Source organism: Gorilla gorilla, chromosome 1 (genome assembly GCF_029281585.2).
Source record: "Gorilla gorilla gorilla isolate KB3781 chromosome 1, NHGRI_mGorGor1-v2.1_pri, whole genome shotgun sequence".
NCBI classification, from domain to species: domain Eukaryota; kingdom Metazoa; phylum Chordata; class Mammalia; order Primates; family Hominidae; genus Gorilla; species Gorilla gorilla.
Window position 1 is genome coordinate 95,556,303 of NC_073224.2, and position 25,956 is coordinate 95,582,258.

General features: G+C 50.6%; 2 protein-coding genes across 7 annotated transcripts; one reads left to right on the forward strand and one right to left on the reverse strand.

Annotated features, from left to right (window-relative positions):
* Nucleotides 1-121: 121 nt before the first annotated feature.
* On the reverse strand, nt 122-18,712 carry NDUFS2 (NADH:ubiquinone oxidoreductase core subunit S2). Of its 5 annotated transcripts, none has more exons than XM_055350253.2 (15): nt 18,562-18,712; nt 12,423-12,683; nt 11,384-11,490; nt 8,319-8,509; nt 5,612-5,732; nt 5,330-5,442; nt 4,994-5,068; nt 4,737-4,814; nt 4,511-4,596; nt 4,190-4,309; nt 2,419-2,548; nt 1,072-1,167; nt 812-895; nt 620-677; nt 122-385 (listed from the first exon to the last, which is right to left on the reverse strand). In XM_055350253.2, the coding sequence occupies exons 2-15, from the start codon at nt 12,515-12,517 to the stop codon at nt 348-350; spliced, it is 1,392 nt and encodes a 463-aa protein (XP_055206228.2). In that variant the 5' UTR covers nt 12,518-12,683; nt 18,562-18,712; the 3' UTR covers nt 122-347. The 5 variants fall into 5 exon arrangements, with proteins under 5 accessions (XP_055206228.2, XP_063566609.1, XP_055206706.1 ...); XM_063710539.1 differs by lacking the exon at nt 18,562-18,712 and adding an exon at nt 17,414-17,498; XM_055350731.2 differs by lacking the exon at nt 18,562-18,712 and having other exon boundaries at nt 11,384-11,511; nt 12,423-12,527.
* On the forward strand, nt 14,139-25,149 carry ADAMTS4 (ADAM metallopeptidase with thrombospondin type 1 motif 4). Of its 2 annotated transcripts, none has more exons than XM_004027748.5 (9): nt 14,139-16,908; nt 18,021-18,344; nt 18,584-18,716; nt 19,251-19,421; nt 20,664-20,950; nt 21,059-21,245; nt 21,497-21,672; nt 22,645-22,820; nt 23,321-25,149. In XM_004027748.5, exons 1-9 carry the CDS (start codon nt 16,276-16,278, stop codon nt 23,745-23,747), a joined length of 2,514 nt encoding a protein of 837 aa, XP_004027797.1. In that variant the 5' UTR covers nt 14,139-16,275; the 3' UTR covers nt 23,748-25,149. The 2 variants fall into 2 exon arrangements, with proteins under 2 accessions (XP_004027797.1, XP_018881198.1); XM_019025653.4 differs by having other exon boundaries at nt 15,097-16,908; nt 23,482-25,149.
* Nucleotides 25,150-25,956: the final 807 nt, after the last annotated feature.

The following is a 25,956-nucleotide window of genomic DNA, read 5'->3' on the forward strand; positions in this document are numbered from 1 at the left end:
CGAGCAGGAAAAATTGCAAAGACCTGACTGAATCTAACAGGAATGGAGGGTTAATGAACATTCCTAGGTTTACAGTCCGAGTGAAGGACACTAAGATACTGAGACACTAAGATACCAGAAGTTTAGGCCTAGGGGCCGCAAGATGGCTAATTTATTATAATTTCTCCTTTTTTAGTACATGCACAGAAAGCCTGACAGCCAAGTGTACATGAACATGTACACAAACACACACACACACACACACACACACACACACACACACACACACACGGAGGCCAATTTCCAGTGAGGGACAGGCTCCACAGAAGAAGCTGATAGGCAGGGGGGATCAAACGCTGCTCCCCTGCTCACCGATCTACTTCTCCAAATACAATATCTTGGGTACCTAGGTGAGAGGATGGAGGAAAAAAGTGGTGTTACTTATCTTCCTGTTGTGAGGCAAAACAAACAAAAAAAGTGGTGTTACCCAAGATCCAGAACCCGTTACTGTGCTCAAAAGATTGAGGACCCGAGTCCATGCCATGGCCTATGGTGAACAGGAAGTGTTCTCTTTCTGTCCCCAGTGGGCGTCCCGAACTCCTTTGTCTAGGATACCTCTACTACACAATAGGCCTCGTACCTATGATGGCAACGACATCTGCCAACATGTGTCCCTTAGACATCTTGTCCAAACCAGCCTAGGGAGATTGAGATGGCAACAATGTTAGTTAAGACTTGCAAGGTGGGAGGAGAAAGAAGAAGAGTTCATAAAAACCTCAACCAAGGTCAGGTTTAATTCACTGGAGTTATAGTTACTGGGATTGATTCTTACCAGATGGGCAAAACCAGGAGCCTTGATCTTGCATCGATAAGGGCGGCTGCTGCCATCAGACACCAGGTACACCCCAAACTCTCCCTGTTCAAGGAAGAAGGTTGGGTGTCTGTATTAACATGAAGAGTATTTTTCTCTGCCAACAAAACCTCTGTTCATTCTCCTGTTTTCTCTCTCATTGATGAATGAGCGTTTTGTTAAACATCTATCTTTAGCTACCTACTCTACATATGGTCTTTTCCTTCCCCTCCTCTCCTCACCTTGGGAGCCTCAATGGCAGTATATGTGGCTCCTGGAGGAACTTGGTAGCCCTCAGTATACAACTTAAAGTGATGAATCAGTGACTCCATGGAAGTCTGTAGAGAGGAAACAGGGAGCATCAATAAACCATATCCAAACTCTGTCTCCTAGGCCTCCCCCAGCACAGAAAATAATCTCTACCCTCAGGGAGACTAAAGCCACATGTCAGTCAGTAAGCAGAGAGGATACAGAATAAAACAGGAGAGCTATGGGAGATTAAGAATCTCTTATATGGGCCGGGCGCGGTGGCTCACGCCTGTAATCCCAGCACTTTGGGAGGCCGAGGCGGGCGGATCACGAGGTCAGGAGATCGAGACCATCCTGGCTAACACAGTGAAACCCCGTCTCTACTAAAAAATACAAAAAATTAGCCGGGCGTGGTGGCGGGCGCCTGTAGTCCCAGCTACGCGGGAGGCTGAGGCAGGAGAATGGCGTGAACCCGGGAGGCGGAGCTTGCAGTGAGCCGAGATCGCGCCACTGCACTCCAGCCTGGGCGACAGAGCGAGACTCCGTCTCAAAAAAAAAAAAAAAAAAAAAAAAAAAAAAAAAAAAGAATCTCTTATATGGCCGGGTGCGGTGACTCACGCTTGTAATTCCAGCACTTTGGGAGGCTGAGGTGGGCAGATCAAGAGGTCAGGTGTTCAAGACCAGCCTGGCCAACACAGTGAAACCCCGTTTCTACTAAAAATACAAAAATTAGCTGGACGTGGTGGTGGGTGCCTGTAATCCCAGCTACTCGGGAGGCTAAGGCAGGAGAATCGCTTGAACCCAGGAGACAGTGATTGCAGAGAGCCAAGATCATGCCACTGTACTCCTGGTGAAAGAGCCTGGTGAAAGAGCGTGACACCGTCTCAAAAAAAATAAAAAAATAAAAAAACCCCGAATCTCTTACTATACAGTGAATTCTCTATAAAAAGAAAACTGGGTTGGGCGTGGTGGCTCACGCTTTGAAATCCCAGCACTTTGGGAGGCCAAGGATCACCTGAGGTCAGGAGTTCGAGACCACCCTGACCAATATGGTGAAACCCTGTCTCTACTGAATACAAAAAATTAGCTGGGCGTAGTGGCACACGCCTGTAATCCCAGCTACTTGGGAGGTTGAGGCAGAAGAATTGCTTGAACCTGGGAGGCGGAGGTTGCAGTTAGCCGAGATTGCACTCCAGTCTGGGCAATAAGAGTAAAACTCTGTCTCAAAAAAAAAAAAAAAAAAAAAGAAAACCGAAAGATAGGATTTAATCCAAGGATACTCCTCCCCAGCCACTGGCCCCTTTCCAACACCCCACACTTTCCCCCTCCCTGCAGCCAACCTTCATCTCTGCTCGCTTAGGTGGAGACACTTTGGCATCATCAACCTTGATCTCCCCAGGAGGCATCTTGTTTAGACACTGTGCGATAATTCTCAGGGACTGGCGCATCTCCTCCACCCGGCACAGGTACCTCAAGAAGATGAGACAGAGCAAGAGAAGAACAGTCAGAGGAGCAGGTATGGGGCTAGGAAGGATGCCCTCTGGCCAACCTCAAAAGGGTTAGGTCAACTCTCCCCACTCTTTTCTCCAAGTACAGCATCTCTGCTTGGCTTGGCCACCCATATAAACCCTGTAGTCTTTTTTTTTTTTTTTTTGAAACAGGGTTTCACAGCTCACTGCAGCCTCGAACTCCGGGGCTCAAGTGATCCTCCCATCTCAGTCTCCAAAGTAGCTTGGATTACAGGTGTGCACCACCCCATCCGAATATTTTTTGTAGAGACGAGGTTTCACTTTGCTGCCCAGGCTGTTCTCCAACTCCTGAGCTCAAGCGACTGCCTGCTTTGGTCTCCCAAAGTGCTAGGATTATAGGCATGAGCCACCAACCCCAGCCCCCTGTAATCTTTTGCTTCTACTCTCGGGTGCTTCCCCAAATCCTCTTCTTATTTCCTCAGAACATGGCCTGTAGTATTTATTTCTTTCATTACCTCCTTAAGCACTTTTTGGACCACAGGATGGGTGAGAGTCAAATGGACAAACAAAAATAACAGTAGCTACCAGGTTCAAAAAATAAAACAAACAAAAATAAAAAAAACAAAATACACAGTAACAAATCTGACTCAGGGTGAGAAAACAGGAGGAGAATTTGTTTTTGGTTTTTGTTTTTTGTTTTTTTGAGACAGAGTCTCGCTCTGTCGCCCAGGCTGGAATGCAGTGGCTCCATCTCAGCTCACTGCATCCTTCACCTCCCAGATTCAAGCAATTCTCCTTCCTCAGCCTCCCAAGTAGCTGGACTTACAGGCATGTACCACCACACCCAGCTAATTTTTTGTATTTTTAGTAGAGATGGGGTTTCACCATGTTGGCCAGGCTGGTCTTGAATTCCTGACCTCAAGTGATCCACCCACCTTGGACTCCCAAAATGCTGGGATTACACACATGAGCCACTGTGCCTGGCCCAGGAGGAGAATCTGAAGCTTAGGATCTACTAGAAAGAACACTGGATCAGGAGGATTCTAGTCTCGACCACTCCTGAAGAATAATCCCAGCTAATCCCTAATTTTTATGCCTCAGCTTTCTCAGCTATAAAATGCAGCCAAAGCTAGCTCCATCTAAGACAAGGATAATGTAAAGATAAAAAGAATGCCATAGGCCAGGTGTGGTGGCTCATGCCTATAATCCCAACAATTTGGGAGGCCGAGGTGGGTAGATCACCTGAGGTCAGGAGCTTGAGACCAGCCTGACCAACATGGAGAAATCCCGTCTCTACTAAAAATACATAAATTAGCTGAGCGTGGTGGCTCATGCCTGTAATCCCAGCTACTCAGGAGGCTGAGGCAGGAGAATCACTTGAACCCAGGAGGCAGAGGTTGCAGTGAGCTGAGATTGCACCATTGCATTCCAACCTGGGCAACAAGAGCAAAACTCCGTCTCAAAAGAGAAAAAAATAAGTAAGATTCCATATATGTGAAAGTGTTTTGAGAGCAACCTCGTCTAACACACACAAGAGCTCCCACAGACACTGAGAAGTAGGGTAAAGAAGGAAGTGGCAAAGAGAAGAGTGAGGCAGGGGAAACTAGCTGGAATATCAGCCAAGAAAGGATTGGGGCCTTACCTATCATAGCAGTCCCCTCGAGAACCAACAGGAACATCAAACTCAACCTGGTCGTAAACATCATAGGGCTGGGTCTTCCGCAGGTCCCACTGGATGCCTGAGCCCCGAAGCATCACTCCACTGTGGAGAGCATAACGGGAATAAAGGCCACTCTCCACAAACTAAGTAAGGAGGTTCATTCTTCCTTAGCCTCCCTTGTTGATCCTTCACATTCAGGGTATGACTAGGAGGATGCCAACAAGTCTTCAAAGACAAGATATTAGGCTGGAACTCCCCCACTCCCACCCCCACTCTTATGGAGAGAAGTTGTATTCCCCTCACCTAAAACCATAGTTAAGTGCTTCTTCTGCTGTTACAACCCCAATGTCAATTGTCCGATTTCGCCAGATCCTATTGTTGGTCAGCAACTATTGATCAAGAAAACGGGTGTGTTAATACTCTTCCTCACACTCTTCAAATATCTCTGTATTTCTTTACAACTGGGGAATAAAACCCCACAAGCCCTTCTTGTGGGGGGAGAGATTTTTCCCATTGACTCCTAGCTTACCTCCTCCAACTCATCAAGCCGAAGAGAGAAGTTCTTAGAAAACTGATAAATGTCATCCATAAGCCCAAGGGGTAGGTCCTAGAAGCCAAACGGAAGTGCTATTGAATGTGGCATAGCCTTCACTAAGGAGAGCCCTCTCAGCACCCCCTCCCCCAGCGATACAGGTTTGGAGTTTCCATCATCCAGCACTGCCCTCCAGTGGCCACAGGGAAAATAGGCCTGGGGTGGACATTTAGAGAAGCGGGGGACCTGCTCACCTGGTGCACTCCTCCTGGCCGGATATAAGCAGCATGCATTCGGGCTCCAGACACTCGCTCGTAGAACTCAAACATCTTCATAGAACGTGCTGGGAATTAGTGTCAAAGTCCCAGGCCCCCAGGTCCTATGATGGCCTACTCCCCCACTTTCTGCCTTCTTGTGCCCAACCAACCCCTCATGATATAGTTTCTACAAATATAACCCAAGTTAAACATACCTTCCCCCTCTAAATGTTCTCCCATGTTCTCTCTCTTCTTTTAATCTCCTGTCTTCTTTATACCTTCTCTACTTCCTGCACTTCCTTCCCTATTCCTATCCTTTCCTCCCGCTCTTACCTTCTCCCTTTCTTCAAACAGCCAGAAGAAAGGGGTCATGGCCCCAAGGTCCAGGGCATGTGTGGTCACAGCCATGATGTGGTTCAACAGCCGTGTGATTTCTCCAAACAGCACTGTGAAGACAAGGAGAAGACAGGATATAGGAGCCAAGCACTGAGGCGGACAGAGAGGTCTGGGCAGAGCCTGGGGTCTGAACACTAAGCTTGGGTTCAACGGGGAAGTGGTGGAAAAGGCACTATGCTATGCTCACAGTGGGCCACAGAAAAAGCCGGGGGGACATACCTCGGATCCACTGTGCCCGAGGAGGAGGCCGGATGTTTAGCAACTTCTCCACAGCTAGAGAATAGGCCTGTTCGTTACACATCATGGACACATAGTCTAGCCGGTCAAAGTATGGAAGGGCCTGGGAAGAGGGAGGAATGTGGGTCACATCTAACAGGCTCAGGAGCCCACAGTCTGGCTGCCTGAAGCCTTGCTCTCAGTCGGCACCAGAAGTTGGTGCTGTATAAGCCTTTCTAGTCTCAGGAGCCCCAACAAGCAGGTAAAATATCCCAAAAACCAGTAGTATTCTAGTAAATGTTTAAAAACTGGCTCTCCAAAGTGAGGGAAGACTCTGATTTGTCATGTTTGCCAATTTCCATGGTAAAAATACTCCCACAATGGCCAATTTTAAGTTACCAATATCATGTAACTGAATGCAGCATTGGGAAGAATACCACACCATTATACAGTATTTCCACCATACAGACACATTCAAAGCAAATACCTCAAAGGCAGAGCATAGTAAAATGTGGTAAAATAATGAAGTGATGAGCTTTGAATATTTAATCTTACCTTTGCTTTTAATATAATGTATTAAATCATAAGCTTATATAAATTAATTTCTGACAATGGCTATGTTCAACAACTGGCTCACAAAACTCCTGAAAATTTAACAACTGCACTCTTGCAAGCCCGTATGAGCTAGCTCCAGGATACCACTGTCAAGAGTCCTTGGCCGGGCACGTGGCTCACGCCTGTAATCCCAACACTTTGGGAGGCCGAAGCGGGTGGATCACCTGAGGTCGGGAGTTTGAGACCAGCCTGACCAACATGGAGAAACCCCGTCTCTACTAAAAATACAAAATTAGCGGGGCATGGTGGTGCATGCCTGTAATCCCAGCTACTTGGGAGGCTGAGGCAGGAAAATCACTTGAACCCAGGAGGCAGAGGTTGCAGTGAGACGAGATTATGCCACTGCATTCTAGCCTAGGCAACAAGAGCAAAACTCCATCTCAAAAAATAATAAAAATTAAAAAAACTGACATACTGGTCAGGCACGGTGGCTCACACCTGTAATCCCAGCACTTTGGGAGGCCAAGTCAGGGTGGCTCATGAGGTCAGGAGTTTGAGACCAGCCTGGCCAACATGGTGAAACCCCATCTCTACTAAAAATATAGAAATTAGCTGGGTGTGGTGGTGGGTACCTGTAATCCCAGCTATTTGGGAGGCTGAGGAACGAGACTCGCTTGAACCTGGGAGGTGGAGTTTGCAGTGAGCCAAGATCGCACTATTGCACTCCAGCCTGGGCAACAAGAGTGAAACTCCGTCTCAAAAAAAAAAAAATTAGCCAGGCATGGTGGTGCGTGCCTATAATCCTGACTACTCCAGGGGCTGAAACAGAATTGCTTAAACTCGGGAGGCAGAGGTTGCAGTGAGCAAGATCACGCCACTGCACTCCAGCCTGGGCGACAGAGCGAGACTCCGTAGGGGAAAAAACAAAACAAACAAAAAACTTCAGATTATGAAGGAGAAAGGCAATCAGTCTTAAGAGTATCTGGGAGGGTTTTTTTTTAATCTTTTTTTTTTTTTGAGACAGAGTCTTGCTCTGTTGCCCAGGCGCTGGAGTGCAGTAGCACCATCTTGGCTCACTGCAACCTCTGCCTCCCAGGTTCAAGTGATTCTCCTACAGGCGCACACCACCACGTCTGGCTAATTTTTGTATTTTTAGTAGAGATGGGGTTTCACCTTGTTGGCCAGGCTGGTCTCGAACTCCTGACCTCAAGTAATCCACCTGCTTCGACCTCCCAAAGTGCTGGGATTACAGGCGCGAGCCACCACGCCCGGCCAGAGCGAGGTATTTAAGGAAGACAGAGCATCAGGTAGAAATGGTCCTTCCTCCAGAATGCCAAAAAGCCAAGTCCTAGCTGTCTGCTGAACCAGCTTCAGCTTCCAGGAAGAGGGTGGAGCTAAGACGCTACTAGCTGGGACAGCCTGTTCTTATTCTGATGTCACTGTGATGGGGGCTAATGCTACAGGGGTTAACCCATAGACTCCGGGACCAGAAACTGTCATCGCCGAGGCTCTCTTGGGGAATCACATTCTAGTCACTGTTCACCCCGACACTGGGCTGGATCTAAATCCTAATCCTACCATCCTGTTATCAGGACCTTTCTTCATGACAGTAAGAAAAAACTTCAGATTCCTATTAGAGATCCAACTCCTTCAAATCTGACCTTCATCATTTGGGTTATACAGTTCTCCTAAAAATGGCAAACTGTCATAAACCCTCTCTGAGTTGCTCTGACTCATTGAATGTTTTGAAAACAAACGTAGACAGCTGGAAGATACAAGAATCAGCTGTTAAACTTAGCGAGCTAATGTCTTTTCTCTTTCCCTGCCCCTAGGGACACTGGCTTTGACGCACTAGTCTAACGTAAGAGCAGGGAAACTGAGGCACTCAAGCAATGGCAAAGGGGCCAGACAAAAAGTCAGCCAGAGAAAAGCTGAGTATAGCTCCAGCTTCAAAGCACTGCTGCTAAATAAACCAAATCCTAATGACTCAAGCATCCCGTGCCACTTCCCTCCATCCACCCAACCAAGAGTAACCTCAACGGGTTACTCCTCTCAACACCTTCCTCCCCTCGCGTTTTAAGGGCAGCAAACTGGCAAAGCCCCAGGCTAAAGCAACCCCAGATCCCGCCAAAAGGCTCCTGTTCACCCCCCACACCTGAAGATAGGTCTTGTATTCAATGAGCTTCTCAGTGCCTCGGTGCAGGAGCCCGATGTGAGGATCACACTTCCGCACCATCTCCCCACTCAATTCCATCACTAGTCGCAGGACACCATGCGCTGCTGGGTGTTGGGGCCCAAAGTTCAGGGTCATGTTCTTCACAATTGTGTCCTTTGGAGGGTCCACATCTGAGAAGAAATAGTTCAGAGCCACATGGTTATTCCCTTGGGATCCCCCAAAAGACAGCAAGGAGTTAGCCTCTCCCTATAGATTTTCTAACTCACCATTCCATACTTTGTTAATTTCCTAATCTCCACTATAACCAGGAAGAGGACCCTTAGATGGGGAAAAGGAAGATCTAAACTTTCTGAAGACAGACACCATGAATCTCACTCTATGTCTCCTAGAATACCTTTTTTTTTTTTCATGGTTCATAGTCAGTGTGCATAGAATATCTTTTTAATAATACATAACACTTATATAGCTTTATTATGTGCCAGGCACTACCTTAGGCACTTTAATTGATTTAATTCTTACAACAACTGTTATGAATAATAGGTACTATCGTTATCCCCATTTCATTGGATAAACTGAGGCCATGGAGCTTAAATGACTTTTCCAGGATCATAAAACTAGTAAGTGGCAGAACCAGGATTTTAACCCAGCCTGTTTAGCTCCAGGATCCAAACATCTTAACTACTATGATATACTGCCCTCCAAATGTATCCAATGAATGGCCAACCAGTCAGGAAATGTATACCTAATGCTTACTCCCACTAAATGAACTTTTACCCTCAAGAAGATTACCTTTTTTTTTTTTTGAGACAGAGTCTCACTCTGCACCCAGGCTGGAGTGCAGCAGCACCATCTCGGCTCACTGCAATGTCTGCCTGCCAGGTTCAAGCAATTCTCCTGTGTCAGCCTCCAGAGTAGCTGGGACTACAGGCGCACACCACCATGCCCACCTAATCTGAAGCTTACATTTTAATTTGCGAAAGAAGTACATGTGAAAAACTAGGAACAGAGGCCAAATTTGTAAGTAACCAAGAAAGTGCCTTAGCCATTAAGTTTTTAAAAGAAGGAAAGAACACTGCAAAGACTTCATGTAGGTAGGATCTGAGCTTAAATATAGGAAATGATTTAGATAGCTAGAAGGGAGAAGAAGCATTCCAGGCTATGAAATCAACATGGGCCAAATCTTAGAAACAAGGAAGTAAACATCCATGGAACTCTTATTGGGACTTCCCAAGAGAGGGATGATTAGTATTGGGACAAAGTAGGGGGTAGTGGTTCAATTATTTGTACATATCATTAATAACAATGAACACTTATAGGGGACTTACATGTGCCAGGCACATGTTATCTCATTTAATCCTTAAAATAATGCTATAAATAGACACTTTATTCACTGGTAAATTGAGAGTGGAGATTTGAAACCAGAGCCCATCTTTTCCACCAAAATTCTTCATGATGGGCTTTGGAGTCTGACAGACCTGAGTACAAATCTGCCTGTGTGTCCTTAACTTTTTTTTTTTTTTTTTTGAGACAGTCTTGCTCTGTCACCCAGGCTGGAGTGCAATGGCACGATCTCGGTTCACTGCAACCTCCACCTCCCAGGTTCAAGCGATTCTCCTGCCTCAGCCTCCTGAGTAGCTAGAATTACAGGTGCGTGCCACCATGCCTGGCTGATTTCTGTATTTTTAGTAGAGGCGGGGTTTCACCATGTTGGCCAGGCTGGTCTTGAACTCCTGACCTAAGGTGATCCGCCCGCCTCGGCCTCCCAAAGTGCTGGGATTATCGGTGTGAGCCACCGCATCCGGCCTTTAATCAAGTTTTAATCTCCCTAAACCATAATTTCCTCACAACTGGGGTAATACTCTCATAGAGCTGTTGTAAAGATTAAACAAAATAATGCATACGAAAATGTTTGGCAAATGGTAAGCACTCAGCTATTGTTACTGTAAGTTTGTGGAAAGTAACTGGAAGTGTCTTTGAAGGTTTTGGAGCAAGAGTATGAATGACATGGTAAAATAATGTTTGGGGAAGATGAAGGTGATGACATTGTATAGGATAGATGGAAAGGGGACAACATCAGTGTCAAAAACTCAGTGAATAGACTCCTAAAATAATCAGGGTCTAATACAAGATAAATCTGAATAAGAATGATGGCAATAAAAATTAAAAGGGAGAGATGACCAGATATGAGACATTACGAAAGTATCTACATGGTTTGGTAACTTACTGGACATAGACATGGAGGGCAAGATAAAACAGCCAAAGATGACTAAAAAGTTTCAATCCTGAGGGATTAGGAGAATGAGGGTGCCACTGATCAAAATAAAAAGTCAAAAGGAAGAGCTAGTTTTGATAGGAAAAAAAATGGTTTGTATTCATGTAGGTTTCATTTGGTTACCAACGGGAAAACCACCACCTTGTCTGGAGAGGGAGATAATGTAGTGAACCTGAAATATATTGAACATGGGAAAAGCTGGCATTAATATTTAAATTGGTAGGGACTTTTGGGTATTTACTGGGACCCATTCTTTATTTTCTTCTGCAACATCCTTCCTTTCCTTCTCTACTTCACAAATACCTGTTGTTATCACTATTATGTCTGTTGAATTTCATGGTAAAAGAAGCAAACAGGATAGGGGCTAAAATTTGCCTAAGACAGAGAGCTCAAGAGCACTTAGAAATCAGCTGGAGGCCAGGCATGGTGGCTCAAGCCTGTATCTCAGCATTTTGGGAGGCTGAGTTGGGAGGATTACCTGAGGCCAGGAGTTTGAAACCCGCCTGGTCAACATAGCAAGACTCTGTCTCTACAAAAGGAAAATTTTCAAAATTAGCCGGTTGTGGTGGCACAGGCCTGTTGTTGCGGCTTTCTGGGGAGGCTGAGACAGAAGGTTGCCTTGAGCCCAGAAGTACAAGGCTACAGTGAGCCACTTTCACACCACTGCACTCCAGCCAGGGAGACAGAGGGAAACCCTGTCTCAAAAAAAGAAAAGGAAATCAGCTGGGGGCAGGGATGGGTGTGGGTTGGGACAGCAACTCTGGTCACTCACCATTCCAAGGTGGAGGCTTCCAGTGGGCTGTTTCTTTGCTTGGGTACATAACAGCTCCCCCAAACTGCTGTGCCCATTCCACATCTGGCTGCCACTGCCGAACACCTCTGGGGAGTTAAAGACAGATCCTAGACAAAGGGCCTGAACAGTGTTTGGTTCCTGTGTTCCCATTCACTCTCAAGGGGACCCAGTAAGGATGTCCTGTTTTTTTTTTTGAGACTGGGTTTCACTCTTGTTGCCCATACTGGAGGGCAATGGTGTGATTTCGGCTCACTGAAACCTCCGCCTCCCGGGTTTAAGCGATTCTCCTGCTTCAGCCTCCCAAGTAGCTGAGATTACAGGCATGCGCCACCAAGCCCGGCTAATTTTGTATTTTTTTAAAGACGGGGGTTTCTACATTTTGGTCAGGATGGTCTCGAACTCCCGACCTCAGATGATCTGCCCGCCTAGGCCTCCCAAAGTGCTGGGATTACAGGTGTGAGCCACCGCGCCCAGCCAATGTCCTGGATTTTTTAATGCCAAGTCACTGATCTGAAGTTAATGTAGCTTCGGCAAAATAAGCTGGAACTCTAGAGGTTCCGTTCCTACCAACAAATTATTCCTGGAATAACTCCACCCATCACCCCTGGGCATGCAAGGTTGGGATCCTAGCTTCTTCATATTTTCATCATATTGATATTATCAACCAGGTGAATATGAACGTGAGAAAAGTGTTTGTTCAAGGTCAACGACAGAGAGACAGCGAGCATTCTAGCTCTTTGGCTGAGCTCTACTCAGGTATGACAGGAGAGGTGCATTCAAATTACTAAAGCTAAAAAGCAGTCTCCCACTCCGCTGATTTCACCTCTGCACGAACGAACTCTAGACCCTCTCCCCTCCCTCGCCAGAGTGGGCGCCACTGCATCCCGTAGCCCAAGAAATCAGGGATGGACAATGGGGTCACAGGCTTGGGTTATTATTTTCTGGGGGAGTAAAGCGTCCCCAACCTGAGAAACCCTAGCCTTGCAGAAAGTGTGTCGAGGGCTGCCCTCGATCTCACCTGCTGGGCTGAATCGGCAATCGGACTCCAGCCCCAGGCCGCAGCACCTGGGCCGCGACGCCCCGGAGGCCGCACAAGACCCTCAGCGCCGCCATCTTACTCCGGCTGCAGACTGCGGGAAGGAGAACCGGGCGGAAGTAACTCCAGCGCGCCTCCTTCTTGGCTTCTCACCTATTCGCACAGTGAAGCCGCCCTCTTGGAAGCGGGCAGGGTCGTTTACCGGCGAACTGACAACATCCGGGTCCTGTGACTCGGCTTCACCTGCGTTTAGATAACAGTGTGACTGCGGTCATCTTTACTGAGGGCGGTTCCTCCCACAGCTCCTGGCTGGCTTTTCCAGGAGCGAATAAGGGAAAATTGCCGTTCCTGCGTGGGGCAAATACTTCGTGCTCTCTCGCTGAGCCTGCCTGCGTATCTTGGAAACGCGCGTCGCTTCCTTCCCTACTCCCTTCCGCCTTGGCCGCCCTCCTGCTTTAGTCCTTCTCTCGGATTGTATCTGAGCCCTGCCCTTATAGGGTAGCCCCAGGCTTTGCCAATTACTTTCCCATCACTGAATCCAAAAGACAGGAGTTGGGAAAGCCAGATAATTTCCAGATGTCATAAATTGAGATTGGAGAAAGGAGCCTAAGTGGGGCTGGGCGGGTCTGAGAGCTCCCGCCAAACCAAAACAAAAAAGAATAGGATGCCAAGGCCGCCGGCATTGGTGGTGCGGAGGGGAGTGTCGGGGTGTGTAGGAGCCACCTCATCCCAGATGGGGGAGTGGAGGTTCTCTGTGGGTGACCCTGACATCCGCCAGGCTTCCCGAACCTACAGAATCACAGACCCAGGAAGCGCCCTTAGAGATGCCTCACACCCCACTTCCGTCTTGCGTCAGCCTCTTTTCCCTAACGTCTTTCTGACCCTGCTATAGCCCTCCTGGGTAATGGCCAACAGCATGGAAATGTAGTAGCACCAGGAGTCTGATCACAATTCTGTATGGACAAAGATTCTTCCAGCCTTAGAGGCTAGTTCCTGTTTTCTCCCTCTGCCTCTAAGCCCAACTCCAGCTGGGCCACCCACCCGTAGAGTTTGTACAACTCTCCAACTCTGAGCCTGGAAAGAGGCCTTCCCCAGATATCCCCTAGACAGGATCCCAGGGACACAGCCCACCAGCAGCGCAGCAGGGTGAGGCAGACAGACCAGGAAGCAGAGATGGAGGAATTCTTCACTGCAGAGAAAGAGGGGAAAGCCAGACTTCTGGCCTGGGAATTGACCTAATGGGAACTGTACCAAAGGGTGGGGCCAGATCCTTAGCTGTGGGAACTGACCAGGACCTGGGCTAGACAAGGCAGCTGCCACAGAGCCAGGGCAGAGGTTTGGTCCCTCTCTTGTCCTCATTCCTTGCTCTTTCCCTGGGCCTTCTTTCTATTGTTGAAACACAGCAAATGTGGCCATGGTGGTGGGGGATGGGAAGGACTGCATTTATTTGCCTTGATCCAGCCTGGGAGAAGTCAGGATAGACTCTGGGCTGCTTGGCCCTGGAGGCAGCTTGAGCTGGGACTGGGGTGGGGGGCTCCTGAGGGGCTGCCTAGGACACTGCAGCTTTTGTGCCTTCTCCCTGCTGCCAACACCCCCACACACACTGCTGCAGCCACTCTAAAGCCCTTTGTCTTTCATTGCTTAGTCACCCCCTTTGTCCTCATCTCAAATAGGGGAGTGGAAAGGGGCAGTAGAGTTCTCTGGTGATAGCTCCTCTTGCCCCTGCCCCTTCTGGTCTCCCACCCCTTGTCCGACTCCTCTAGTCCCAGCCCCGTTGGCTTAGAACCAGGGTCAGGCAAGTGGTGGGTCAAGAGGTGGGTCTGGCAGTCACAAGGGGGTGGGTGATCCAGGAAGTGATAGGCACCAGGGCAGGTATTACCGACCTGAGCAGGAAGGGAGGGGGAAAGGAAGCATTCTGACGGATATGATATGCGGGGGACAGGAGGTGACAAAGCAGAGTGAATAGGGGAATAGAGGCAGGAGGAGGTGGTCCACTTCTGGGAAAGGAAAGAGACTGCTGACTGCACTCTCCTTCCTGGGGATTTCCTGGGGAAACAAGCAGCCAGAGGATGGGGTGAGCAGAAATTGCCCCTACTTCTGAACCCTTCCTTGCCTTGAGAGTTCATACCCAAGACCTCTTTTCCGAGTTCCCTCCTATCCAAAGCCAAAGGAATAATTTGCTTCCTTTCCCTAACACCACCTCTTCCTCCCCAGCCACTTTCCCCACCCCAGGCAATGGATTTCTCCCAGTACCCTAATTTCCCTATATGCACAATGCTGTCTCCACCCTCTCCCTGCCCCAGGGAGAATTAAAAAGAAAAGATTACTAGATATTCCAGGAACCACTGGGTTCTCAGAGCAAGGTGGGGTGGATGGTGGGAGCCAGGTGGGGATTCTCCCAGATTGATACTGGGTGAATCTAGGTTCCTGAGAGCAAGTCTTGCCTATGCTGGGGGCTGGCTGACTTGAGGCTGGGGGAGGGTTTAGGGCAGTTGGGAGTGGGTAGGAGCAGGGCCAAAAGCCTGGGGGAAGCTACTGGGAGCTGGGCCAGGGAAATGGGGAGTCAGGAAGTGGGGAGGGGGAACCCTGGGGGGAAATGGAGGCGGAATGGCTGTTCTGGGCTTTGGAGGGGGTGGGTAGTGGTAACTCAGGAGGGGGATCCTGAGGGAGAGAAGGGATGTTAGAAAAGAGGAGGTGCCACCCTGGATCCGCCTTCTATAAAAGGAAAAGTCGTTAACCCCTCCTGCCTTGTCATCTGCCGCCTCTGTATGTTCATTCCAAGCAGGATCATCCTACCTTTGGGCAGTCAACTCCCTGATCACTGTCTCCTTGCCTCCCCCAATGTTCTGCCTTTTTTACTCTTCCCAGCTGCTCAGTTCTATCCTGAGCCATGTCAAGCTACCTCTTTTATTTGTTCTTCCCTCTTGATGCCTCCTTACCTGTTCCCTACCCTCTTTTCTCAGGCAGCTCACTCAGTCCCCTCAGCCCTGGAAACCAGCCACTAGGGCCAAAGGGCAGCATGAGGGAGCCTTGAGAAAAGAGAAGCCATGGTAGGTTAGACTATAAGAGCAGGAATTCTCCCAGGACCGTGATCCTATCTGTGCATGCCGGCCAGGCCCTTTCCCTCACTCTCTGCCTCTCCTGGGGTTCTGTCCCACCAAAAAGGGAAAGAGACAGCTGAGGGCTGATTGTGGGGTTTGGGAAAAGGCTATGTCATCAGCTGGCCCAGTGCCTATTATCCATTCGGCTGCTAGAGATTCCCCTCCCCTGGGCAAGTCCCATTTTTTTGGGAAGCGATGATACACCCATCTGAGTCCCACCGACAGAGCTCAGCTGAGTGGCTTAGAGATCAGCCAATCAATCGCAGAGTCTCACCATGCTTAAAAGAGCTGGCGCGGAGAGAGGCTGGGGAGAACCCACAGGGAGACCCACAGACACATATGCACGAGAGAGACAGAGGAGGAAAGAGACAGAGACAAAGGCACAGCGGAAGAAGGCAGAGACAGGGCAGGCACAGAAGCGGCCCAGACAGAGTCCTACAGAGGGAGAGGCCAGAGAAGCTGCAGAAGACACAGGCAGGGAGAGACAAAGATCCAGGAAAGGAGGGCTCAGGAGGAGAGTTTGGAGAAGCCAGACCCCTGGGCACCTCTCCCAAGCCCAAGGACTAAGTTTTCTCCATTTCCTTTAACGGTCCCCAGCCCTTCTGAAAACTTTGCCTCTGACCTTGGCAGGAGTCCAAGCCCCCAGGCTACAGAGAGGAGCTTTCCAAAGCTAGGGTGTGGAGGACTTGGTGCCCCAGACGGCCTCAGTCCCTCCCAGCTGCAGTACCAGTGCCATGTCCCAGACAGGCTCGCATCCCGGGAGGGGCTTGGCAGGGCGCTGGCTGTGGGGAGCCCAGCCCTGCCTCCTGCTCCCCATTGTGCCGCTCTCCTGGCTGGTGTGGCTGCTTCTGCTACTGCTGGCCTCTCTCCTGCCCTCAGCCCGGCTGGCCAGCCCCCTCCCCCGGGAGGAGGAGATCGTGTTTCCAGAGAAGCTCAACGGCAGCGTCCTGCCTGGCTCAGGCGCCCCTGCCAGGCTGTTGTGCCGCTTGCAGGCCTTTGGGGAGACGCTGCTACTAGAGCTGGAGCAGGACTCCGGTGTGCAGGTCGAGGGGCTGACAGTGCAGTACCTGGGCCAGGCGCCTGAGCTGCTGGGTGGAGCAGAGCCTGGCATCTACCTGACTGGCACCATCAATGGAGATCCGGAGTCGGTGGCATCTCTGCACTGGGATGGGGGAGCCCTGTTAGGCGTGTTACAATATCGGGGGGCTGAACTCCACCTCCAGCCCCTGGAGGGAGGCACCCCTAACTCCGCTGGGGGACCTGGGGCTCACATCCTACGCCGGAAGAGTCCTGCCAGCGGTCAAGGTCCCATGTGCAACGTCAAGGCTCCTCTTGGAAGCCCCAGCCCCAGACCCCGAAGAGCCAAGGTAGGCATCTCTGGAGTCTGTGTCCTGCGGTGTCCTCCCGCCATGTCTGTCCTACTGACCCCTATTCACCCTCTCTCCACCCACTTCCACTTCTGGCCATTCTGCTTCCCTCCCTTCTGCCTGCCTTTCCTCTCTCCATGAGCCTCCTTTCTTGGTAAGGCTCAGGCCTCCCCTTCACCCTTCTCCTAGCCAGACCCACCGAGGGTTCTCAGAGGTGGGTCACAGACTCTGGGCTGGGAATAACTGCTCCCTCTCCCCACCCCACCCCTTCCTGGCCATGGCATCTCCTACTGATACAGTCCCCAGCAGTAAAGGTCTCCTAACAGCCCCTTGGCCTTGGCTCTTTTCTCTGCTCCAAATTTGATTTTCATCCCCCACTCCCAGCTATAGGAGTCAGGTTTGAGGCCCTAGGGCTTGGTGTCTGGCTTCTGAGGCTGCCTTTAAAATCACTGTGGCAAACTGCAAACTAGGGCAGGAGTGGCAAGAGAGGGAGGGTATCCCATACCTCCTTCTGGTCAATCCCCTTCCCACACTGTGGCCGGACTGCGAGGCTGCCTGAGGCTCCATCCTTTCCTCCCTCCCACTCCTGGTCTCCCCCTTCTTCCCTTCCCTCCTCCCTCCTCCCTCTCTAGCTTTAATCCAGACCAGACGCTCCCTCCACACCCGCCACGCTGAGCTCTGGCCCTGGCCCTAGCTGCTGACTGAATTGTTCCTCCAACCACACAGGGCAGACACGTTGCAGCCCAGCCCTCTAGCCCTGGTCCCACAGGCCCCAGCCACACTCAGGCCTGGAGAACCCCAAAGTCCCTCCTGACGGCAGTCCAGGCTGCTTTCACCTCTGGGGCTCCCGCAGCCCTGGGATGTGGCGTCCCCTTCTCCTCCCCTTCTTAGAACCAGCTGCTGACTCCTCAGAGTTACCACAAAAGCCCTGAGATTTGGCATTGGGGGAAGGGCCCAACCAAGACCCGCCAGGAGTCAGGAATCCCGTGGGGTGTGTGGGGCCCAGCTGACTGTGCTGAGTTCCAGACCCAGGAAGTGAGGGATTGGAGAATCGACCGACCCATGGGTCTGAGAGGCTATTTCAGGATCTTCCTCTCCCTTTTTCTCTCCAGCGCTTTGCTTCACTGAGTAGATTTGTGGAGACACTGGTGGTGGCAGATGACAAGATGGCCGCATTCCACGGTGCGGGGCTAAAGCGCTACCTGCTAACAGTGATGGCAGCAGCAGCCAAGGCCTTCAAGCACCCAAGCATCCGCAATCCTGTCAGCTTGGTGGTGACTCGGCTAGTGATCCTGGGGTCAGGCGAGGAGGGGCCCCAAGTGGGGCCCAGTGCTGCCCAGACCCTGCGCAGCTTCTGTGCCTGGCAGCGGGGCCTCAACACCCCTGAGGACTCGGACCCTGACCACTTTGACACAGCCATTCTGTTTACCCGTCAGGTGAGGCCCCAGTCAGCACCGCAGGCCATGCACTGCACAATTCTAAGAAGCGCCACTACATAGACTATGATGCAAATGATGTTCCTGGAGTTGTGTGACATGGTGCCTTGCCCCAGCCACACTGCCATGTATGGCTACCTAGGCCCTGACAGTGCACAGGTCCCTGGGAATCTGGATCTCAACCCAATGGACCCAGGTGTCTTGGCTGTCTATGTACCTTCTATGATCCCTCTCCACAGGACCTGTGTGGAGTCTCCACTTGCGACACGCTGGGTATGGCTGATGTGGGCACCGTCTGTGACCCGGCTCGGAGCTGTGCCATTGTGGAGGATGATGGGCTCCAGTCAGCCTTCACTGCTGCTCATGAACTGGGTAAAGTAGGGGTGGATGAGAAAGGTATTAGGGAGGAGAAGGTGGGGGAGGGGGTAGCAAGTTCACCACAGTGTTAATGGGGGTCCCAAGGTATTCTTCCCCCAGGCCTAGGTATAGGGCTATTACTCCTCTCTGCTCCGGGTGTAGACATACATTTACATTTTTCTATTAAACAAATTAGTTGGTCGAAACTACTGTGAACTCCTCTGTGTGTGTGTGTGTGTGTGTGTGTGTGTGTGTGTGTGTATTTGGAGGGGGAGTCAGAGAGACAATGGGTAGGTCACAGTTGGGAATGTTGGCTATAAGGAAAAGTGGGTAGGGAGGGACCCTGAGTATATTTTGGGGAAGAGGAGACAGAGAAAGAGACGGGGCTACATACTGGGAGCCCTGAGAGTACCATAAAGGAAAGGACTGGGGGCAGGGTGAGGTGGGTAATGGATCTGATCATCCACAGCTGCAGCCCGATTTATTATGGAGTCCCTCAGGGCATGGGGAAGGGACCCTCAGATCCTATCAGGGCCTTTGCTCCCTCAGGTCATGTCTTCAACATGCTCCATGACAACTCCAAGCCATGCATCAGTTTGAATGGGCCTTTGAGCACCTCTCGCCATGTCATGGCCCCTGTGATGGCTCATGTGGATCCTGAGGAGCCCTGGTCCCCCTGCAGTGCCCGCTTCATCACTGACTTCCTGGACAATGGCTATGGTAAGCAGATGGCACTTACCTTTCCCTGGGTAGCACTCAATTCCTGTCCTCCAGGGCACTCTCACTTCCGCTGCATTCTTCATGGACCAAATTGCCTCCCCCAAGTGTGCTTCCTCTGCAGTGTGGGAAGGGGTGAGAAATGCTGCTGTCTTTGTGTAGTTCTCACTTCCTCCCAGAATAAATAGCATAGCTAGAGGAGGCGAATTTTGGCTCAGTAGAATTAGAACTGACTTTCTGAGGGCCAGAACTGTCCACCACTGGAATGGGCTGGCTATGAAGGAGGTGATTACCTTGTCACGCAGTGAGGTATGCAAGAATAGCAGGATGACTGCCACTAGGCAGAGATGTTGATGAGAAGCAAACTCAAATATTCTATAGTTGGTTAGAATAGGCAGAATTGAGTTCCTATCCTTATTCTGTTTTGTTTTGTTTTGTTTTGTTTTAAATACAGATGTGGTCTCACTGTGTTGCCTAGGCTGGTCTCGAACTCCTAGGCTCAAGCAATCCTCCCACCTCAGCCTTCCAAAGTGCTGGGATTACAGACATTAAGCCACCATGCCTGGCCTCTTATTCTGTTCTTTAAGCAGGTGTAGATGCGTGACTGTAAGTTACTTCACCTCTCTGTGTTTGTAGTTGATATGTCAGATAAGTATAATAGCGGTACCTATCTCATAGGTATTTGCCATGATTAAATACGTGCTGGTCAAGCATTTAGCCAATGCTCATCTCATAATAAGCATCCAATAAACTATAGCTGCCCATTAAAGCCTCTTACAGGGCTAGGCACAGTGGCTTACACCTGTAATCCCAATGCTTTGGGAGGCTAAGGTGGGAGGATTGCTTGAGACCAGGAGTTTGAGATTAGCCTGGACAACATAGCAAGACCTTATCACTACAAAAAATTCCAAAAAATTAGCTGGACATGGCACATGCCTGTAATCCCAGCTACTCAGGAGCCCAAGGCAGGAAGTTTGCTTGAGCCCAGAAGTTTGAGGCTGTAGTGAGCCATGATCATGCCACCGTACTGCAGCGTGAGTGACAGAGCAAGACTCTGTCTCAGAAAAAAAAAAAAGTAAGTAATTAAAATAAAAATTATAAATAAAAAAACATTTAAATCCTCTTATAGTCCTAGGATTGTTTTTCTAGGCTCCATCAGGCCCCAGGGAGCCTAAGCTTTCTGCTGGCAATCCTGAATGCTCCCCTCAGCCTGTTGCTGACTTTATGCCCCAACCCCCTTCCTAGGACACTGTCTCTTAGACAAACCAGAGGCTCCATTGCATCTGCCTGTGACTTTCCCTGGCAAGGACTATGATGCTGACCGCCAGTGCCAGCTGACCTTCGGGCCCGACTCACGCCATTGTCCACAGCTGCCGCCACCCTGTGCTGCCCTCTGGTGCTCTGGCCACCTCAATGGCCATGCCATGTGCCAGACCAAACACTCGCCCTGGGCCGATGGCACGCCCTGCGGGCCCGCACAGGCCTGCATGGGTGGTCGCTGCCTCCACATGGACCAGCTCCAGGACTTCAATGTGAGATCCTAGGGCAGGGGTGGGGTAAAGGGCCCGGGGGTGTGGGGACTGGCCTTAAGCCCGGGAGAGAGTTTACTTATGCCCCACTTCCATTCTGTGCCTTTGCAGATTCCACAGGCTGGTGGCTGGGGTCCCTGGGGACCATGGGGTGACTGCTCTCGGACCTGTGGGGGTGGTGTCCAGTTCTCCTCCCGAGACTGCACGAGGCCTGTCCCCCGGAATGGTGGCAAGTACTGTGAGGGCCGCCGTACCCGCTTCCGCTCCTGCAACACTGAGGACTGCCCAACTGGCTCAGGTGAGGAGTAGGGGGGATGGGAGCCCTTGGGAGGGGACAGTAGAGCAGGAAGGACTGTCCCTTGAGTGCAAGACCAAGGGGGTGTTGATTCCCCTGCTGCTGTGGGGAGTGCCTTTAACCTCTGGGAATTGTCCTTGGCCGTCTGCAGGGAAGAGCAGAGCTGTGCTGTCTAGAGTTCTCAGGGGTTGGGTGGAGGGATGTGGGGTGATGTGAGGAAGGAAGGAGGGGTTCTGACTGTTTTACCCCTCCAGCCCTGACCTTCCGCGAGGAGCAGTGTGCTGCCTACAACCACCGCACCGACCTCTTCAAGAGCTTCCCAGGGCCCATGGACTGGGTTCCTCGCTACACAGGCGTGGCCCCCCAGGACCAGTGCAAACTCACCTGCCAGGCCCGGGCACTGGGCTACTACTATGTGCTGGAGCCACGGGTGAGGGTCAGGACACCCCCAGGCCCTGTCTATGGTCACACACACCCCCAGTGCTCCCTCTGCTTTCTGATAACAAAGATCCCCCAAAGTAACCCTGTTCCCACAGCCACGCCAGCCCAGTCCAGGATTCCACTCAGACTTATCTGTACATGGGTATCAGGAAAACGAGCCCCAGACTCCAGATATGTGGCCAATAGGTCCCTCTAGCCTATCCTATTTCCCGTGGTTTCTTTTCCTCTGACTCCCCATCTTCTAGTGCTGCATTTGGTGAGAATCGAATGTGTGGCCTTTGGGGCAAGTCCTTCACCCCTCTTCCATGGGCTCCTCTGTCAAATTATAGTGGTGGTTTCATTCAACTCCTGGACAGCCAGTCCCTCAATGGACAGGCCTCCTGGAGATGACTGAAGTCCCTACACTCCCTCTCTGTGATAGGGTGGTGGGTTGAAAGCTGCACAAAGAAAAACAAGCCCCAGCAGCATTTTGCTCCCTTCGCCCCAACCTGAGAATTTCTACAGGCTGGCTGCCCTCTAGCGTCCATTTAGGGACAGTGCCATCAAGGTTTAGGGCTTGGTGCTGGGACCAGACAGACTGCACTTCCCATCCTGGCTCCTCTGCTTGCCATTTGTGTGGCTTTTGGACAGGTTCTTTAACTTTTCTAAACCTCAACGTTCCATCCCTAAAAACCTCAAATAGTGGTGGTGAGATTTACGTTTGTGTTTGTAAAACACTTAGCATGCTGCCTGATTCATACTCAGTGCTCTGAAAATGCTGGCTAGATGTTATATGTGATAATAATTATTATTGTTATGATTATCACCCACATGGTGGCTGGCACTCACCCATCTACATCCCCTACTTCATCCAACTTTTCCGACGACATTGCTTCCCTGATGGGACATGGGTCTCGTTTGATTTACCAACCCCTTTTGACTTAGGAGGAACCTTCAGCATTGTTCTTTCTCTTTTCCTCAGGTGGTAGATGGGACCCCCTGTTCCCCGGACAGCTCCTCGGTCTGTGTCCAGGGCCGATGCATCCATGCTGGCTGTGATCGCATCATTGGCTCCAAGAAGAAGTTTGACAAGTGCATGGTGTGCGGAGGGGACGGTTCTGGTTGCAGCAAGCAGTCAGGCTCCTTCAGGAAATTCAGGTTCTTTCACCATCATTCCTCCCTCTACCTTCCTGGACATTCTGGGTCCTAGTGATGCAGAGGGGAACTCAGCACTGTTTCCACTCTCAAAGAGTTCACAGTCTAGCAGGAGATAGACGAGTAGGCAGCTACAGTGCGGCGTCCCATGTATTCATCCGAAGTCGGAACAGGGTTTTGTGAGTGCCCTTGTGGGCATCAGGGAAGGCTTCCTTGGAGGTGACCTCTGAGCTGAGTCTCAGAAGGAGGGTAGGAATTAGACAGGTACCAAGGAAGTGGGGCTTGGAAGGGCAACTCAATAAGGGGGCAGTGGGTGTAAAGGTCCAGAGATAAGAGGCAGTAGGGCACATGTGCATGTAGCTCTGATCCAGACCGAACAGCTCACATAGGATTGGGTGACAGCCATCTAAACACATGTACACACATACAGTCACATAAACACAGATCAGAAGGCTGAGGGGATTCAGGTGATCCTGAGCTCCCCATCTACTCCTTCCACACAGGTACGGATACAACAATGTGGTCACTATCCCCGCGGGGGCCACCCACATTCTTGTCCGGCAGCAGGGAAACCCTGGCCACCGGAGCATCTACTTGGCCCTGAAGCTGCCAGATGGCTCCTATGCCCTCAATGGTGAATACACGCTGATGCCCTCCCCCACAGATGTGGTACTGCCTGGGGCAGTCAGCTTGCGCTACAGCGGGGCCACTGCAGCCTCAGAGACACTGTCAGGCCACGGGCCACTGGCCCAGCCTTTGACACTGCAAGTCCTAGTGGCTGGCAACCCCCAGGACGCACGCCTCCGATACAGCTTCTTCGTGCCCCGGCCGACCCCTTCAACGCCACGCCCCACTCCCCAGGACTGGCTGCACCGAAGAGCACAGATTCTGGAGATCCTTCGGCGGCGCCCCTGGGCGGGCAGGAAATAACCTCACTATCCCGGCTGCCCTTTCTGGGCACCGGGGCCTCGGACTTAGCTGGGAGAAAGAGAGAGCTTCTGTTGCTGCCTCATGCGAAGACTCAGTGGGGAGGGGCTGTGGGCGTGAGACCTGCCCCTCCTCTCTGCCCTAATGCGCAGGCTGGCCCTGCCCTGGTTTCCTGCCCTGGGAGGCAGTGACGGGTTAGTGGATGGAAGGGGCTGACAGACAGCCCTCCATCTAAACTGCCCCCTCTGCCCTGCAGGTCACAGGAGGGAGGGGGAAGGCAGGGTGGGCCTGGGCCCCAGTTGTATTTATTTAGTATTTATTCACTTTTATTTAGCACCAGGGAAGGGGACAAGGACTAGGGTCCTGGGGAACCTGACCCCTGACCCCTCATAGCCCTCACCCTGGGGCTAGGAAATCCAGGGTGGTGGTGATAGGTATAAGTGGTGTGTGTATGCGTGTGTGTGTGTGTGAAAATGTGTGTGTGCTTATGTATGAGGTACAACCTGTTCTGCTTTCCTCTTCCTGAATTTTATTTTTTGGGAAAAGAAAAGTCAAGGGTAGGGTGGGCCTTCAGGGAGTGAGGGATTATCTTTTTTTTCTTTCTTTCTTTTTTTTTTGAGACAGAATCTCGCTCTGTCGCCCAGGCTGGAGTGCAATGGGACAATCTCGGCTCACTGCATCCTCCGCCTCCCGGGTTCAAGTGATTCTCATGCCTCAGCCTCCTAAGTAGCTGGGATTACAGGCTCCTGCCACCACACCCGGCTAATTTTTGTTTTGTTTTGTTTGGAGACAGAGTCTCGCTGTTGTCACCAGGGCTGGAATGCAATTCCACCAGGGCTGGAATGATTTCAGCTCACTGCAACCTTAGCCACCTGGGTTCCAGCAATTCTCCTGCCTCAGCCTCCCGAGTAGCTGAGATTATAGGCACCTACCACCACGCCCGGCTAATTTTTGTATTTTTTAGTAGAGACGGGGTTTCACCATGTTGGCCAGGCTGGTCTCGAACTCCTGACCTCAGGTGATCCACTCGCCTTCATCTCCCAAAGTGCTGGGATTACAGGCGTGAGCCACCGTGCCTGGCCACGCCCAACTAATTTTTGTATTTTTAGTAGAGACAGGGTTTCACCATGTTGGCCAGGCTGCTCTTGAACTCCTGACCTCAGGTAATCGACCTGCCTCAGCCTCCCAAAGTGCTGGGATTACAGGTGTGAGCCACCACGCCCGGTACATATTTTTTAAATTGAATTCTGCTATTTATGTGATCCTTTTGGAGTCAGACAGATGTGGTTGCATCCTAACTCCATGTCTCTGAGCATTAGATTTCTCGTTTGCCAATAATAATACCTCCCTTAGAAGTTTGTTATGAGGATTAAATAATGTAAATAAAGAACTAGCATAACGCTCAGCATCTAGTAAGTGCTCAACAAATGGCAGCTGCTGTTACTTACTGTTATCAAATTTCTGTCCACGTCCACTCTCCATATGCACTTGAAGGTGGCAAAGATCCACAACCATGGTGCCTGCCTTTATCCTCAGGGTCCGTTCCTTTGGTTGGCAGACCCCTATCCTGGGTTCTGAGGGACCAACAGAGAAAGGAAAATTCCATCCCTCACCTCTGCAGGTTCCCAATCACAGGAAGGAAACATAGTAAGCACGTGGCTACAAATACAATTGACAAGAACATGAAGGTGCAGGATAACAAGAACAAATAACAAGAACAACTGCATCAACACAAATGAGTGCTTAGTAATAAGGGTGATAGTTGAGGGGTCTGGGTTTCACAACAGTAGAAAGAGCACTGGAGTGGGAGCCAGCGGGTCTGGATTTGATTTGGGGCTCGGCGTCTTATTAGCTGGGTGGTGTTGGGTAAGTCACTGATGCTGAGCCTTAGATTGCTCATATGGGACTAACAGTATCTACTCCCACAGAGTTGTTCTGGGAACAAATGCTAGAATATTTTCAAAATAGTAAAGGTTATAGTCATGGCCATGTGAGAGGTTACCCCTGTGACTACCTGAAGATGGAACGGAGTCTCCAGAATCTGCCAGTGTAAACCCAGCAGAATGCCTAGAAGATGTGAGATTAGAATAAAATTTCATAAAACAAAAACAGTCGGGCACGGTGGCTCATGCCTGTAATCCCAGCACTTTGGGAGGCCGAGATGGGCGGATCACGAGGTCAGGAGATTGAGACCGACCATCCTCGCTACCAC

What these genes read in the sequence shown, in the direction of transcription:
- ADAMTS4 (XM_019025653.4), top strand. Translation starts at nt 16,276, where the DNA reads ATGTCCCAGACAGGCTCGCATCCCGGGAGGGGCTTGGCAGGGCGCTGG. An exon ending in CCATTCTGTTTACCCGTCAG is followed by an intron (nt 18,345 to 18,583) that starts GTGAGGCCCCAG and finishes CCCTCTCCACAG; the next exon opens with GACCTGTGTGGAGTCTCCAC. An exon ending in ACTATGTGCTGGAGCCACGG is followed by an intron (nt 21,673 to 22,644) that starts GTGAGGGTCAGG and finishes TCTTTTCCTCAG; the next exon opens with GTGGTAGATGGGACCCCCTG.
- NDUFS2 (XM_055350253.2), bottom strand. Translation starts at nt 12,517, where the DNA reads ATGGCGGCGCTGAGGGTCTTGTGCGGCCTCCGGGGCGTCGCGGCCCAG. An exon ending in CTAAGCGAGCAGAGATGAAG is followed by an intron (nt 1,168 to 2,418) that starts GTTGGCTGCAGG and finishes TCCTCTCTACAG; the next exon opens with ACTTCCATGGAGTCACTGAT. An exon ending in CTGCCATTGAGGCTCCCAAG is followed by an intron (nt 896 to 1,071) that starts GTGAGGAGAGGA and finishes TTCCTTGAACAG; the next exon opens with GGAGAGTTTGGGGTGTACCT.